Source organism: Larimichthys crocea, chromosome XXIII (assembly GCF_000972845.2).
Source record: "Larimichthys crocea isolate SSNF chromosome XXIII, L_crocea_2.0, whole genome shotgun sequence".
In the NCBI taxonomy this organism is placed as follows: domain Eukaryota; kingdom Metazoa; phylum Chordata; class Actinopteri; family Sciaenidae; genus Larimichthys; species Larimichthys crocea.
In genome coordinates, this window is record NC_040033.1 from 3,668,028 (window position 1) to 3,686,114 (window position 18,087).

At 39.8% G+C, this 18,087-nt stretch overlaps 1 protein-coding gene across 1 annotated transcript in view; it reads right to left on the reverse strand.

The window, feature by feature from the left end:
• The window catches only part of LOC104934433 (collagen alpha-1(XXI) chain-like), a 73,820-nt gene that overhangs the window by 33,745 nt on the left and 21,988 nt on the right, over nucleotides 1–18,087 (reverse strand). The window contains exons 10-18 of the mRNA XM_027274074.1: nucleotides 17,831–17,908; nucleotides 17,712–17,723; nucleotides 16,953–17,042; nucleotides 15,475–15,528; nucleotides 15,301–15,354; nucleotides 13,665–13,718; nucleotides 13,519–13,572; nucleotides 12,707–12,760; nucleotides 12,267–12,320 (exon numbers count right to left, since the gene is read on the reverse strand). Of these exons, the coding sequence (XP_027129875.1) occupies nucleotides 12,267–12,320; nucleotides 12,707–12,760; nucleotides 13,519–13,572; nucleotides 13,665–13,718; nucleotides 15,301–15,354; nucleotides 15,475–15,528; nucleotides 16,953–17,042; nucleotides 17,712–17,723; nucleotides 17,831–17,908 (504 nt within the window). The remainder of the gene's footprint in view (nucleotides 1–12,266; nucleotides 12,321–12,706; nucleotides 12,761–13,518; nucleotides 13,573–13,664; nucleotides 13,719–15,300; nucleotides 15,355–15,474; nucleotides 15,529–16,952; nucleotides 17,043–17,711; nucleotides 17,724–17,830; nucleotides 17,909–18,087) is intronic.

Consider the following 18,087-nt stretch of genomic DNA (forward strand, 5'->3'; position numbering starts at 1 on the left):
TCTGAGATCCTCCACAGCTCAGATCGTTGCAGAATTAAGGATAAACTTTTCAAAGATAAGCAGAACTCATCGATAGAATCTTCAAATCAATGAGAGACTGAGAGGGAAACAGTGAAGAGCAGTGGAGATGAGTGTAATGTGATTGTACCTCTCAGAGTTTGCTCAGGCCTGGCAGCAGCATTTCACAGAGGCTGCAGACTGGATAGATATCTCTCCTTACACAGCCCACAATAAAAGGGGATTACAACAATCAGGCTCGCAGCAAATTCAAGCATGAATGGCCTTTTCAAGATCTTCATCTCCTAAGCAGGACTTCATTTGAGCAATTTGTCTCAGCTGCAGGAAACACGACGGAACAACCTTCATCAGCTGAGGAACGGAAGAAATGAGGGAATTGAAAATCACACCTGAAAGGCCCGAGACTTAACGTTGGATCACAGACTAGATGATGAAGATTTACCATGGTAGCCACCCCCACAGCAGCCTCAGGTGTCAGCGCTCATTCATACTGTAGTTGTAAAGCTTGTTCAGATATGACCTGACCACCGCTGAATGCTAAGTGAGGGGTTTGCTAAATGTGTTCCATACATATGTTTGTTTTTTTCCATGCCATACAGTACATACTGGCTATGAAGTACTACACCATATGTGCAACATGCTGTTTTATGTGCCATAGCACATAACACGTCATAGCGCGTATGTCTAAAGGTCTGAAGTCTGCTGTCAGACACTTAACCGCTACAGGGGCTCTATTTTAGAGTCGCTCCCAGTGGTGTACGTTAGTTACAACAGGCCCCAGCAAGCTATTATGATGGGCTTCAGCTTTATATTGTACAGTTTCGTCACATGATCAAATAGAGACATGACATTGGACAACATCAACATCCCACTTTACACACTAGTGAACTAAAGGACTAATAATCAACACTTCCAGCAGTCACAGCACAGCTCAAACCTGCAACCACCTGCATCCATAATGAAACTGCTGAAATGGTGGAGCGCCTCAAATACCTCACTCACCCTGGAAAAATGCTGCCAACAAAGACTCTCAGCCATCCACAAACCTAAAACACTTTCTGTTGTTGTTCTATAAAAGTATAATCCATTCTCCAATTCTCTTCTATTGTTCCTGCTGTGTACTCAACATGTTAACTGCCTCCAATCACTCATCACACCTCCAAAAACATTGATTTCCCCAACCCCAACCACTCAAACCTCAACGGCAAAACCATTACACGCAATGCACACAGTACAGTACGTGACCCCAGACACCTCCACAAACACACAGCTCCCATCCAGTCATAGATGCAGATCCCTGGCCTGGAAATGGGCACTCTATGGCAGGAGTATATAGCATCACTCAACAACACACCTCGCTAACTGCCGTGTGTGGGTGCTATACATATGGGATGTGGGTAGAAATGTGCAGTATCAGATGTCTCTTTGTGTTGTTATGTTGTATCTATGTATTTATGTGGGGCTATGTACAGACTGTGGCAACAGATTTCCTTGAAAGGACAATTAAAAATCTATCTATACAAACTATACAGCAATCTTTGTTGCATATATGTATGACAAAAATACCAAAGAAAACGGGAAACTATTCTTTTGATTTAACAGTCTTGTATGTATCTTGTATTTTTTGTTTATGTAGCATAAGCATGATTCTTTTATAGAATGCTATTTATTCAAAATGAAAAGCCTGACAATGACAATTTCTTGAGCACAAGTGTATTTCCAAGGCGGCAATCTGAATCATTCACAAGGGCTGTTTATCCACCCAACACATTGTTGTAGGACCTGTTCTTTCTTTGCACCCCCCAACCCAACGGAGCCCACTTAAACAGCACTGCCTGCACTGTCTATATTTACGTCCCTGGTTGAAGCAGGCACACTGAAATTTCTCTCTGGTGTCGCTGCCTCCGTTTGGTATCTTGGTTACTCACTGTGTTCCTCAATGTGAGGTGAGGTGTGCTACATTAAAACTCCCTCAGGACTGTCTGTTCCTGGCAGTCCTTCCCCCAGTGTCTCCATGACCCCAAATAATGAATAGTCAGAGTTTGCACAAAGGGGTCGCCTGAAGCTCTGCATGCTTAATTACAATGTAGGTAGACGTGTCACTGCTTCTTTATCCATATTAGTGATGTGGCTCCAGGGATGGCAGTGCTGGTTTGTTGGTTGGTTGGTTCACTTAGAATCAGACTAACATATCTTTACAGCAGTTGGAAGGATATGACAATATTGCAGATATTCAAGGCAACTAAAGGTCGACGTGTCATGATTTTAGTGGTCCCCTGACTGTTCATCTAGTGTCACAAGTGGGCTGAAAAATGCCTCGACAGCTGCTGGGTGGATTGTCATGACATTTTGTCCAGACATTGCCTTGCCTTACATTTAGCTCAAAGAATTGTTGAGTTTGTATCAACGCTCAACCTTAGCTAAAGAATATTTAAACCACCTATTTTGTCTCTCTCTGCTGTCACCACCACCACCACCACCACCCCTCCCCAACCAGTGTCAAGGTTCTGGCTATAGCCACCCATGGGGGGATCTCCAATTGGCTGCTATAGGGTCAAACACTCAGTACGTTTACATGCACAGCTTAATCGAGCTATGCTCAAAATTCGATTTTGTCCCAGTTTACGTGCAACTGAGAAAATCGAATAACTGACGGGAACGTGTCCTCCTTCTCAACACTAGGTTGGGATATGCATCGTTTCAGCGGGTTAATACGGCCTCCTTTCCGGTTGACCTACTACGTCACATATTAATAAACTACTGGAGTCAGGCGGCAGACTGGCATTTTCGAATAACAGCAGGATGGATAACTGTACAGCTTTGTTCATCTCGTACGTAATTATTGTGCAGATAAGGTGCACGCTATCCCTCATGGTCATGGTGATTTCGAGAGGCAGACAAGAACGCTGTATTTTGTTCCGGGGGCATATGCCAGCACGGAGGGTGTGGAGCATGCACACATGCATTGTCCAGTTTAACTCCGATTAAAGCATATACATGCCGGAGAAAACTGAATTCCAATCACATTATCTGGGTGTCTTAATTGGAGTTCTCCAACTCGGATTAAGGCAATAATTAGTTTTTCAAAGTGTCATGTAAACATACTGACTGTAGATCTATTTAATCAACAGGGTCAAACTTTGATCAAATACAGCTCCTGCATTCATGTTAACTTGAGTCTTTCCTGCCTTATAGAGCTGCTAGCATGGCTACAGGCTGTAGATTTTAATTATTTTGTGGACACTAATTTGTTATATATATATTAAAAAAATACTCACTTTCAAATGAACTTTATGTGATGAAATAAAAAACTAGTCTGTGAATTCTCACTTTGCATGAAAACGATCATATTCCAACATTTTTAGACAAGTCTGCAACATAACTGCTGTCTGTGTGTATAACCTGAACAAACAACAGGCTTCAAGTGTGACACCATGAGGTTTGAAGTACTTTCTTTTTGTTTGAGCACTCGGGAGACACAGAGGTTACCAGGTCCCAGCAACATATATTTTAAGTGCACAGCTCTCCATGTTGGCAGCGAGGAAACAACTGAATTAGCTCTCCACTGCATCTGTTTTCTTTTGAAGTGTCTCACCGCACTACGCACATAAACCCATAAGAGCAGCAGACCTCATAATTACACAGCCAAGACGCCCACCACGGTCCAATAAATGGCAAGATGACATAAATCTCTGGATGTCTAGAACAAGAAAAAATAGACAAGTGCACCAGCCTAACACTGTCCTGTAAGCAGACTAATCTGCTACTACACCCTGCCACATATTGTTAAAGACTGAAGAGACAGTGACTGCTCAACTTGAATGAATTCTGGTAGAGAAAGAAAAGTCAATAAAAGATAACGACAGCTAGCGGAACAATACAAGAGCGAAACAGACTCTATGTCTGACCATATCCCTTTTAACAGGACAGTGTACTGTTCACTTGAGTTGCTGCCCCAAGTGAAGGAATTCAAGGATGTCAGTGGCTTATTCACAAGTGAGGTACGTTAGAACATGAGATCAATGAGGCAACAGATGCAGTGTTAGCAGGAATGGAGATACGAGAGATAGGAAGGAAGGACTGCTGCCAAAATTTAGGTTTAATACAACACCATCGGATCAAATGAAGACAGTCATCTAGGGGCAATCAAGTCAACCCAGTGATAAGTTGAGAGTTCAAGAGGAGCTACAGCGTGTTGTTACAGTTAATTGTGGATTAAAGGCTTTGACTAAGGCTATTTTTCCACTATACCCCACTTGAATCGTGCAATGGAGCTCAAATCCTTTGCAGGGTGGCTGGACTTCACCCCACGAGATAAGGAAAGTAAGGAGCTCAGACATCCAGAAAGAGCTTGTTGTGTGTCAGAAGTCTTTTCTGATTGCTTCAACATTTGTTCATAAATTCAATTACTTTTCAAAGAAGGCACTGAAGAAAATAGAAGGGGGAACAGTTTTTTAGCTCAAAACATCATCTTTTACAATGGTATAATCACAACATTGGTACTACCCATTTTCATTCTCAAGATCACTTGATTCTTAGTACCTAATAAAATTATTTGGGCTGGGTTTTCTAAAACTGCTAGTATAGCATATATCAAAACTGCTGACATAGCATGCGCTGACCCATACCATATAAAACTCTTGTTACATTACAAACAATTTATCTACCTCAAAAAGGATGTTGATCACAGATTCAAATGTAACAACAAACCCATGTAAATTTATTCTAAACAGAATACTATAACAGAATCTCTAAGCTCTAAGTAGAAACCTTGTTTTTTTGCGTCAAATTCAGCTGAGGTGGTTTGGGCATCGGCCAACTAGACGCCTCCCTTTAGAGGTTTTCCAGGCAAGTCCAACTGGGAGGAGACCCCAGGGCCGACCCAAAACATGCCAGATGGATCAAATATCTCTTCTGTACTGGGAACACCTTGGGATCCCCAGTTCCTATAGAATCTTTAGAAACCCTGCTAAATGTCACAAGACCGACTGCCCACCCTCCATAACAAAAGCAGGAGAAAAAAAAGGCTGATTAATTTTCAACCTCAAATTATGTCACTGCCCCTGGAAGCGTGTCTGTGCACTCTGCCATTATAAAAAGCAGATCCTGTGTGTGTGAGTGTGTGTGTTTAGGGGTGGGGGGTCAGTATGTGTCGAGGGATGTGCCTCATTTGCCTCACTCTGAGCATTTACACGAGTAAAACAGCACCTAATGTGCCTCCATAATCACCATGATTAATCACCTCATTAAATAGCTTAATGTGTGATGGTACAGCTATTATATGTCTTCAGTATGATTTATTGTTCTGGATATATTTTATTCAGGCACAAAGCAAAAGTGGTTGTTTTAGGATTCTTCAAGTAAAAGGCTGTTATTTTTGTGTTGTGGCGCTCTGTCGTCATCTGGAGGTGGTCATAAAACTTAGTCTGAGCTGTCTTAAAAGTTGGTCTTTTTGATGTTCCAATAAAATGTTCCAAAGCTGTTATAATATTATCAGATTTTAGTCTTGGCACATGCAAAAAGTGAACAACTAATTGGTGCACCATCAGGAGCAACTAGGCAGTCTTGGTTCTATTAGACTGTAGAAAAGGAGACAAGTCATCCCATTTGTTTAAAAATTGAGTGGAGAACGACACCAAAAAATGGACAGAAATCGCTGGATTGGAAATCAAAAATAACCTCAAAATGAATCTAGTCTTCTGTGACTGAGACTTTAGTTTTTTGAACATATGATGTATGGTAGACATTAGATGGACACAAAAGTCTTGTTGAATCAATAGTATAAAAGGTTGTGTTAGAAAATATCAGCTTTTTAGATAAAGACGAAAGCACAAGTTTGTACACTCAAAAATGGAGAAGTTACAATGTAAGCTACTAATGCTCAGGGTGAATTACCTCTAAATTCTGTTGTCTGCATGAACAGAATTAATTTACATTTATTCTTAGTCAAAACTGCATAAATCCTGGATGAATTCAGCTAACATGGGACACATAAAAGCAAGAAGTTAAAAATCCTCAAATCACCAAGACTTTGTCTGTATTTCCTTGTGAATAGCACAAAGTTGAAATATGTAAACCCATGGCCACCAACATAACCATATGATGTCATTACATTATCATAGACTCTATTTTCTATGCTGAAGATTACTGAGAAAATTACTAAAGCAATTAGTAGGGAAAACACTTTTGGAAACAACAATTTCTCCAACTTAGCATCTCTGTTCATAAGAATATTGTTTTATAAATACATATGCAAGATTCAGGCTCCATTGTACTATATGCAACAAGATCACAATGTAATGTAGTACTGTAACAGAATAAAAGGTCCAACCTATGCTCTTAGTTACGAAAATTAAATAACACAACTTTATTTTAAAACTATATTTCCAATAAAATGTACAGCTTTAATTTTGATGGTTTTAAAGAGCTCAAGAAGTCTCATAGTTTTCATTTTATCTGTTGCTGTAGTATGTGTTTGTTTTATTAATGTTTTTTTCCACATCAGTAGTTTTCCTTCACGTGACCCCCTGGGGGGGCTCTGTGCATCTGTACTTGTGGTAGGCCAACCGATGATTTGGAGGTCTAAGAGCTGCAGGATGGAGAAGCTGTAACTTACATATGTAGTTAGGAGGTCTCTGAACTTGCTTCTAAATTACAAGTGCAGTGGTTAAAAATAAATCCTACTTAAACTCAGAGGCTTCCCTCTGATTTGTAGAATGACTCTATTGTCATGTTCCCTAATTTAAAGCTTCCGTAAGCTTCTTTGGATTTGATAACACATCTCTACTGTTGTCAAATCTTTTTTTTTTTTGTCTTGACAGAAAATTCCCATTTTAAACATTAAATCATCTTTCATCAAATGTCTTCTTACAGGTAACAGTTATACTATTAGTAATTATAGGGAAGGCATGTGTGATGTACAGTATCTTTATCTCTGTGTGACATGAAAACCTCACGCAGCTGCGCCTGAAAAATCCATAATTTTGGGTGTAGAAAACTCCACGCCTGATAATAAGAGACCCGCATCCACCACAAAGTTGATAATTTTTAACTTGCCTCACGAGTGTGAAATCCTAAATTGTTTGAAAGTTGATGTGCATGTTGCTGAAAGAAAGTGTGTGGGGGGGATAGTGTGTGATTAAAGACCATGCTGACAGCCTTAAGCCTTGTACAGTGTATCTAACTTTAGGCCTCATTAACATTCAATGGAGCTGTCATGGATGGGTGGACAGAAATTCTTTACAGTTGATGGAAGATGTTTCCTCAGGCGGTGACCACACTGGGAGCTAATTTGGTTTCTGCACGGATCACATCTGGATTTTTTTTACAACTTTACTATCACTGGGTGTTCACTCAGTTGTATGGGAACTGGTTTAATGCCGTGGCCTTACGCAGCAGTATGTACATTTTCACAACACTGTCACAAGACATCTGTGATATTAAGCAAGACTGTGTCTAGGATTGTGGATATACTGAAGTTGTGAGCCCAAAGTCTTCAAGTGAACCCCATCTCCCTAAAACATGTAATTTCCTGCAAATGTTTTATGGTCTAAATGCTGTGTCAAAGAATCAACCTCGATCTGCCTCCTCAGGTCATTAAAATCCCCAAATTTCCAGAAACAATACTGACGACATGACCTCAGTGGCCTCAGTGGTACTGTGGCTGTTACAGGTTACATAATCGTAGGCCTAGTGGGAAAGAAAATGTAGGCTTAAAACTCCATTAACCATAGACTGCATAAAAAGACGGACAACTTTCTATTTTCTCCCACTCTGACATCATTTGTCTCTGCAGTAGTGATCGGGGGTTGGAGGCATGGCAGACCATACACCTGGCCAACTCAAGCACGAGCAGGGCTCAGCTTTCAATCATGATCATGGGCGGACTGGGACAAAAAATCGGCCCTGGCATTTTGGACCAGAGCAGCCCACAACAACAACAATTACATAATAATTATCCATGCAAGCTGTATTTAGGCTGCTTACTACTGCAGTGATGGCTGCTGATTATTTACCTGGTAGACAGGAAGAAGATGAATAAAGCTAGGGCTCAAACTACTGCAGAGTGTCTCTATCAGACTAACACAATAACACAAATATTACAGCTTATTTATGACTTTATTTCTTGAAAGACCAGAATAGAGCGGCTAAAGATTTCTCACCTAGTGATAAGCTGTAACTCTTAACTGGCGACTCAGCCAGTCATTCATGAATGCCATTGTTTTATTGGTTTTATGACACTGACTTCCCATGTGTTTATACTGGTTTATATTAAATGGAGGCTGGATCAGGAGAAGGCTAATTTGGAATTAGTGTGTATTGAACATCTGTAACCCCTCAGAAAAAATACTAAATAAGCTTATTTTTGTGGTTAATTTCATGCTGTTTCAAGTTCATGAGCCATATTCTAGCCAACAAAATGAATAAATAAAGACCATTATCCGTGGCTGTGGAGTGAAGGCTTTGCAGAAGAATTGAGGCTTTAATGTTGTGAAATAATATGGGAAACATGACGCACATTGGACTGCAACCATGCAGGATAAGGAGAATGCTTGAAATCATTTGTCACATGTAGTGTGCAGTCTTTTTGTTTACTCTTTTTTACTGACAGGATTTGGACCTTGGTATCTCTAAAAGCTTGGTTATAGCTTTGATAGCAGTTGGTGGTATTAGATCTATATTGATATATATATAGTTCATAGGTAAGGAAAAGGCTTACCAAAGATTTCATTTCATATAAGCTGAAATACAAATTAACAGAAGACAAAAAAAAAAAAAAAAACGTCAATTGACTTTTGCATGACCTTGTTGTTTTCCAAAAAGCACCAGCACAGTCAGCTGTGAGATCAGTTAAAGATGTCCTGACAAATGCTCACATTCACAAACACAGCTGTGAATGTTTTCTTACCACGGCTAATTGTTCAGCATGTTGCTCTCTGATCGAGCTTGCTCTACTCCAAACACACCTCACCGTGACTCGAGAAAGACGTAACTACTCCGCTCAATTGATTTCTTGTGCTTGAGCTGAATTGAGACCTTGTTAGGCCCGGTAGACGCTCTCTGCTCACCTGTGGCGTATTTATATTCAGCACTGCTCCTGTCAGACTTCAACAAATATTAGAGAAAAACTAACATGTGCACCCAAAATACTTTTATATGTTTGCTTCAGTGGCCAGTTTGGTCAAAAGATTTGACCTATGACAAACACTGGATCTCATGCTATACGATTTGCATTGTGCCAAGCATGAGAGAGCTCCAACATGGTGTGAAGTGTCTGCTGTGAATCTAAAACTAAATGTATGCCAATAACAACACACTTGGACACATAAACAGTATTCTCGATGAACTGTAAAGCAGTGAGAGTCACTTCATCTAGCAGATTAAAGTCTTCAGTCTGATGGAAATGTAGACAAAAGTCCACATTTAAACTTCCGTTTTAACCCCAACATTGCACTCAACACACAATTAGTGCTCCTTATAGCCCACGCTGCTGTGTTCTGTTAAAGGCAGCCTGTTTCCTGTTAATCATTAGGATGTTCAATGTTCCCTGACGTGACAGGAAATAATTCTGTCTGTTTTTGTCTTTTGTGTTTTTTTGCTCTTGGGGCATCTGTGATGCAACTCAAGTCAGGTCAACACCCGACTGTTCTGGGAACTTGTGATAAGTTAACAATCTGATCGTCCGGACCAACACTGTTGTTTTGCTGTGCATTCAATCTTGACATATTGCATCGATAAAAGAAACTGCTGCAAACAGACGAGATAACAAGATATCAACACTCTACCAAACATTTGGTGGTCAAGTCTTGATCACACAGTTGTATTATCTCTTGCTGCAGAGTCTGAGTGTAAATACAGAGCACTGTATTCAAGGGTCCAGTAGAAAAACTGAGGGAATAAACATTTCCTTATCCTGTTTTGAGACAAATGAAAATATTTGAAGCTGCACAAATCAACATTTTTATAAATGAGTGTGCATTGTAATAGCAATGTGTTGCTTGTTACGGCAAACCAACCAGAAAATTGTTACTTGTGTTGCAGTTCTGCAGGATGTTTAAGTGTCTTTTAGCTCATTGTTTTGGTTTTGCAGCCCACAACTGTATTGTTTTGACTGTACTGTTGCTGATGATACACCAACTGTACAACTGCCTACCCAGCAACAGACAGCAATAGATAAAGTTAGGGATTAGCTGGAGGACATGGTGGAGCATTTAGCTGCACACCCAGATCTTATTCTCAGAAGTGAATTTTGGACTTCATTCATTCATCAGGTTGCACTGTGAATTCTGGATATGCAAAAAAGTAACTGTTTGCCAACACATTCTGTACAATGATTATGTGTTTTTAGCTCGTGCCGCAGCCTGTCACAAAATAAATAAATACAAAAGATAAAGCAGCTTTGCAAGTGCAAAGTAAATCTTAGGTTTACTGACTGTAAACCTCATCAACACACTGCTTAGTGTCTGGTTGAAGTTTGTGTTATTCCAAAGTAACTCAACAGTTAGCTGTTTACTATCTTTCCTAAACACATTCACCACACACACCCACCACCACCAGACATCCACACATGGACACCAACTGTGCCCTGCTGTGCACCACCACCCTTCACTTGGTGCAGAGCGCTTCCAGATTCTCGGGGAAAGTAGTTTATTGTGATAACAGGAAGAGTCCCAAATTACTGAGCAGCGTGGAGAGGAGTTCAGAGAGAGGACTCAAAATAGCATAGCACACATGTTTGCAGATGTGTACATGTGCTCTTTCATTTAGCCACTTGTTCTTTTCAAGTTACCACAAGGGAACGTTCCACATACAGTACCGTATGTGGCCTGTGGTGTTAATTTCATTAAGTAACAGAAGTGGAGAGTGTTTTCAGATTTACTGTATGACTTCACTTCTCTGCATGTACGTCTGTTCTTTTACCTTTACGCCAAACATGGGAAAAGATGTGAACTGAGAGACTGTCACACACTTTCACACAGGAAGCTGTTCACTTCCCCTCTGTGGTACCCAAAAAAAAAAGAGTTAGATATCTCAATGCTTCAGTGTGTTACAGTTTGTACTTGGTGCCATCATGGCTATAAATTCCTCAGTGTGGCTGCAGAAAAGGTTTGACAGCTGTTGTGTTACATCAAGGCGAGAACTTGTTCTCACATTTGGCTTCATTTGTGGCATTTAATTGCGTCCATTGTTTTGAGCGCACAAATTTAGATCCTCGCAGACATGTCGCATCACAAGAAGTTTAAACTTCAAAGACCTTCTGCATGTTGTTGTCTGTTCAGTGTAAAGTGTGTGTGCATTGAAATTACTGCTTGTAAGATAATTTGTGAGATTTTAAAATTGTGATTTACAGACAAAACATCCTTAAACTTTCTTAATTTAGTGGTAAGTAAGATCTGCTTTGAATGTGATCTTCATTGCATAAGTGAAACAAAACAATACTATTGTGTACTTTGAGCTGTGGTGGCACACAAATCAATGCTACGCTACAATATTCATACTCATCATTGCACAATCATTTTCAAAGGTGTGCTCAGAGAGAATGTGAAACAAACCTTTTATGTGACATGTTTGTCGATGGAAAGACAGAAGTGGCACAAAGACACAAATTCTGCTTCCCAATTTATCAGCAAATGAGAAGACAATGAACATCAGATCAGATAGCTAATCCTAGTAGGGCCTACCACCTATGCCATTTAATGGTCTTACACTATATCACTGGTTCCCAAAGTGGGAGTTGCAAGGACAAATCATCAACAAGGACAAATCATCTGACATCTGGGGATCGCAAATCACTAGTACCATTGTTTTGGGGGTTGTGGGCTGAAAAGTTTGGGAACTCCTGCACTATGTGATAGGACTCTGCAGAAAAACTCACTCAACGTAATGTTATCTGCTGTCTACCAAAGGTAATGGATTATCAAATATGTGTAATTGTCACTACTTTTCACATCTTGCAACCTGAAAGACAGCAGTACAACATTTGGACTTCACACCCCAAGCATGACGTCAATGGAAAATGTCCACCATGTGAATATGGTGGATAGCATTCAAATTCACATGAATGCAGAGAGGTGAACACTCCTTCAGAAAACAGTGTGCTTCCAAAAATATCAGCCAACCTGCGTTTGAATTGGAGCAAATCACTGCAGCTTTGGAATGAGTGTGATGTCTGAATATGTCACATATGCTGGGCCTTGTAGGGGATGTATCTCCCACCTGTTCTATCAGTAGCTACAGTCTGTACTGACCTTTAGTCCTGGTGGCCCAATCAGTCCGCCTGTGCCTGGTAATCCTGCTTCTCCCTGGTTGGACAATAAACACTCTGAGAGGCAAGGTGGAGCAGCAGCAGCCAAATTCAACACTATTACTGTAATTATCTGTCCTACTTTAAACACTACACACTGCTAACACTGCTGGGACAGGATGAAATCCTAAACACACACAGACACATGCAAAGAGCAAGGCAAACTCTGAGAATTACAGAACGGTTCTCTTTACTGATATTTACAGTAGAATTCACTGTACAGCTGGCTTGGCGTGGTTAGGTTGTTACATCTGGCATCATATTTTATTTTCATGGACTGACACAGCAGATTTCACATTTCCTTTCACATCCTGGGTAAATGTCAGTTAAGTTGGTTTAATGCTGGTCGTAGACACATCACTGTAGAACAGAACTGGATCTTACCATTGGTCCAGCTTCTCCTGGAGGTCCTGGCTCGCCGCTCTCACCAGGAAGACCCTGCATACAAAAAAATCTGGTTATATCTTGTAGTGACATTTAATTTTATGTAGCAATAGCATCCATCCATCCATTTTCTGTAGCAGTATGAAAAAGTGGAACATAATGGCTTACCCTCCAACAAAGTTTCTCACCAACAGGAATACAAATCACTTAATAACTACTGTAACAAGATGAATTCTCTGTGTCATATAGTGGCCACAAGTTGTAGGCACTATATGAGTGGGGCCTCTAAAATCAGGGTGTGTTATATTGTGAATGTTCAAACGTGAATTTATATTCATATGTACAGAAATATTAATGATGTTTGTCAGGCTGTCTCATCCAGATAGACGTAAAGAAAAATGCTGTCCCAAATTCATGAGTAAGTTATACTAACATTAGATTGAACAAATATTGACAAGTAACAGCAAATGGGTGGTGTATGTTAGATTAGTCTTCAACAAAGGCACTGGTACACTTTTTAATGCTTCTGCCTGTTAGCAGAGCCTACCAAGGTTGACAGGTCTTCTTTCTCACCCCATCTTCCATTTTCTACCAGCAGGGACAGCTTGATTATCATACACTATACAAATACATGAAATAGTCTGATACATTTGAAACAATTCATGTACAGCGTTCGATATGCATGCAATTTCTGTTTTAACAATAGATGTTTTAGGAGAGTTAGAAATGCAACAAAAATCTTTCAACCCTTGTATCCCAAAAAGCATTTCCAAAAAAAAATCTACTGTGGACTACTGGCATTGTAGTCTCACCTTGGGTCCTGGAGCTCCTGGTTCTCCTGATAAGCCTGGTTCCCCTCTGTCTCCCTGGGCAGTATCAGAAGAATCAGATGCTATCAATACTGGCAGCACATTAGTAAAGCCACAATACTGATACTACTGCTTCTTTAAAGACTTACCATGTTACCTTTTAGACCAGGTTCCCCTCTTGGTCCTGGTGGTCCATCTTCACCCTGCCCAGCCAAGGAAAGACAGCATGACCGACTGCCAGAAACTCATTCACTAAAATAAATATCAAATATATAATGCACATCCATGCCAGCTGGCCATAAAAGTTAAGAGAATTTTCATGTTGTTGAACAAAGTCCAAGAGGAAGACCTTTAACTTTAGTAAAGAGACTGTGTCTGTCCCCCGTCCACCTACATTATTTAAAGATAAAACCGTCCACCTACATTATTTAAAGATAAAACAAACAGAAGAGGAGTTCGTCATAAAAAATTAATAAATATTAAATCTACAATTATCTAAAATTAAATTTGGACTCCTGAATATCAGGTCCTTGTCCTCTAGAGCTGTTTTAGTCAATTAATTAATATCTGATTATGATATTTATTTTATTTTGTCTCACTGAAACCTGGCTGCAGGAGGATGAATATGTTAGCCATATTGTTGGAGCCATATTTGACTCAAGTCTATTAATAAATCCTAAACCTAAACTAACCTAAATATCAACATCATTTTCTTGGGAGCACCACATACAGGTTATGGACTCCACATAAGCATGACCTACAGATCTTGTTCCAATGACCTTAGATGTAGATAGAAACAGGTGACAAAAAAAGGAAAACCAGCATAATGCATCTTAGTAAAGAACCGCTTCAATGGGTCTTGGCATTGATTCTACAATCTCTGAACTCTCCTTATAGGATGAACGTCATTCTTCCAAAAGATATTTCCTCATTTGATGTTTTGATGATAGGTGTTAAGCTGGTTTGAGATTTGGTGATTGCGAAAGCCAAACCATACAATTCCACATCATTTTCATATTCATCAGACCATTCAGTGGACACTTGTGTCCTATAGATGGGGCCATTCTCATCCTGGAAGAGACCACTCCCATAAGGATAGAAATGTTTCATCACAGGATGAAGGTGATCACACAGAACAACTTTGTATTTGTTAAAAGGGTTTTTTTGTGGGCAAGTTTTTCCTCACTCGAACCGAGGGTCTAAGGACAGAGGGTGTCACTCCCTGTACAGATTGTAAAGCCCTCTGAGGCAAATGTATTTTGTGACTTTGGGCTATACAAATCAAATTGATTTGATTGATTTGATTTGATTTGATATTTATTTACACTGAGTATTCTCCCTAAGGGGACAAGTGGACCTAAACCATGCCAGTAAAAACATAACAGAGCTACCAGATCTCCTCTCTGTAGGCGTCCATCCAGTGCCATTCTCGTTGTGTACTCCACACATGCACTTGTTGAGAATATGGTGAAGGATGATTCATCTGACCACATCTCTGCAGGCTAGTGCAGATGGTTTTTACACCACTAAACTCTCAAATATGCATTAATCTTTGTGATGAGGGGTTTATGCACTGCAGCACTACTATAATGTCCTCTTTATGTGCTCTTTAAAAGTCACTGACTGTTAATATTAAAACCGCCAGCTTTGAGGCACACGATCTGTCAATCTGGCTGTGTCACTTGCTATTGCTATAACAGTTTTGTCATTTATTCCTCTGTTTAGTGTAGAAGTACTGCAAGGAAATTCAAGCTATTAAAAAGGTCGATCGACAGATTTTTTTACCTTCATCCCTGGTAATCCAGCAGGGCCGATTTCCCCAGGTTTCCCATCCTTACCCTGAGAACAGAGACAACATGAGCCGATTCAGTCATGTTGAGACAACATCCTAGAGACCGGAGCCAACAGTATGAAGCGGTGAAAACAAACAAAGTGTTGAAGAAACTGATCAGCACTTACAGGCTTACCATCAGGTCCTGGTGGTCCTTCCCTCCCTTTCTCCCCTCGGAAGCCCTGTTACATAAAAACACCCATCACAACATATTCATACTCATTCAAACATATTCTTTTGATATAGTGCATTTTACTACTGGTTAGTTCATTTAAATACAAAGGCCTCAATAATTACATATGCTTGATCAATGATTTATGCATGGCTCTATAGATGGCAATGATGTAGGTCAACTATTTGTTGTCAACCATTGAATGGATTGCCATGATTGCCTAACAGTAAATTGTTAAATAAACTTTGGTGATTTTTCCTCTGGCACCATCAGATACTTTAGTTTATGATCAAATATCTGGAAAGCTATAAGCATTTCCATCATTCTCCACTGTACTTTCAAATTAACAAATGTTAGCATGCTAATACACTAAGTTAGGATAAAAAACATGGTTAACATATTAAAAATCGGCATTGTCATTATGAGCATGTTACCACACTAATGTTAGCATTTAGCTCAAAGCAGTTTCTACAGCAGACTATGATTCAGGATATGCTACAAAGTTCAAATGGAGTCTACTCCATCCCAGATGTTGACATGTTAGCAGCAGCATCGCGGAGGCAGATGAGTGGAACAATAGCCATAAATCGTCTTTGTCATTATAACTGTGTAACTTTTGCGGAACAGCAGCCATTGTGACCACTGTGAGTGTCATTTATGGAATAATGTTAAGACTGTAACATCAAAACACCTGCATGTGTTGAATTTATAATAAACAAATGAATTAAAAGGAATAATGTGTTATTTCTTCTATTAAAAGCAACGCGTTCTCGCCTTAACCTTTCCATTCCAAACTACTTTTACAAAATCTGGGACACACCCAAAATCAAACGTCTGTAGCTTCTGATCAACACTGATTATGTAACATAAAGGATAAACGTTTTGAGGCGTTTTGTGAAAATCGTTGAGTGTAACTGAAGCAGAGCACAGAGGCCTGAAGTCAGTGGTCAGGCAGCTCTCTGAAGGGTAAACAAACAGTACCATGAGTCACGAGAAATGAGTCACTACAGCTAGAAACCATTAGAGGTCATTAGTACACAGAGGACAGAAGTTGCGGTCTGGAAATGTATATTTTTGATGTAATGCACCAATTCCACATCAAATACACGAAAATTAGTTTTCTAGTTTCCAATTTGCCTGTTCTGGTCCCACCCCCCTTTCCATACATCACATGCTGTGGAGTACATAAATACCACTGTGTGTAATAACGTCCAATATAATCATATAGTGTTAACTCTAATTAGAGCATATGCATTATTGCACAAAAACAAGCGGGAAAACAAATAATGTGACTATTGATCACACACATTTGAGCAGTCGAAGTAGATCGGTGCTTAAACACCCTCACCGGAGGGACAGTAAGTCACATTTTAAACGTCCTTTGAGTCTTATAGGATGAAGCAATGTTTGTGTTTGTGTGTGTCCGTGTGTTACCATGCGTCCTGGCAGACCACGCTGACCCGGTGGTCCGACCACACAGTTGCAGTCTTCTTCCTCCTCTGTGGATGTTCGGTTCAGGGGACACTGAGGAAACACAAAGAAACTGATGTCTGAGATATAAAACACAGTTAAAGGTTGCGCATTAGTATTAAAGACCAACCTGAGGACAGGTCAGGCCATTAAAAACATGATTTTCACACTAAGGTTTGTTTACAGTTTAAATAAAACAGTCCCTATGGAAGACTGCTGCATGACGACTGTAGGAATGAGGTGGACCATGAACCGATCTCTCACTAAAATAAGAGCTGGTGGATAGATCTGATTAACACTGAATTAATATACTGTTAATTGGTCATCATGTGTGTGTGATGGTATTTTATGAGCTTTTTCAGCTGTTACCCACCCAGTTTCCTGCTTCCTGTTCAGTGCTGAGCAGAGTGCACCTACCTTCTAATAATATTAAACAAGTTTGATTGTAGCTGAATCAGAACTATTTGTGTTGGCGGATCCAAATTAATGTTTAAATAAAGAAACGAATCATAATCTGTTGTCACGTTTACTGTTAACTAACTGGCCCTGTCGTATAAAATCAACATCACACTTGAGGCCATGCTGCTGTACTGAACATCAGCATGCTGTGATTTGGTTGCAGACATGAGGTCACATGTACAACAGCACATTGCCTCAGTGGCTAAATACTTTTAAGCATACTCAGATTACAAGTGTGTGCGAAACAGGATAGATTGCACTTACCCTTTCATCGTCCTGTGCAGCAAAAGAGAAAGAGAGAGAACAAGAGAATTCTTATTAGTGTAACTTACATGTAGCTATATACAGAGGTACAAAATGTAAAGAGACAGTTGAAGTCTTACCACAGAGTAGATCTCACAAGCTGTTTCTCTCTCACTCTGATGAGGATCGCAGTACAGACGCAGCTTCTGAATCTCCACCTGGATGAAAAATGTATCATCTATTAATGCATTCAGTTATATTTTTGATTTGTCTGATAAACTTTGACTATATTTGGTCAGTTTCGGGACTCCATACATGGCTTTTTCATTTCATGTTAACATTGAAAAACAAAGTACTGTACAAATGTAAAATGTCATCACTGTTTGTTCTTCTTAGA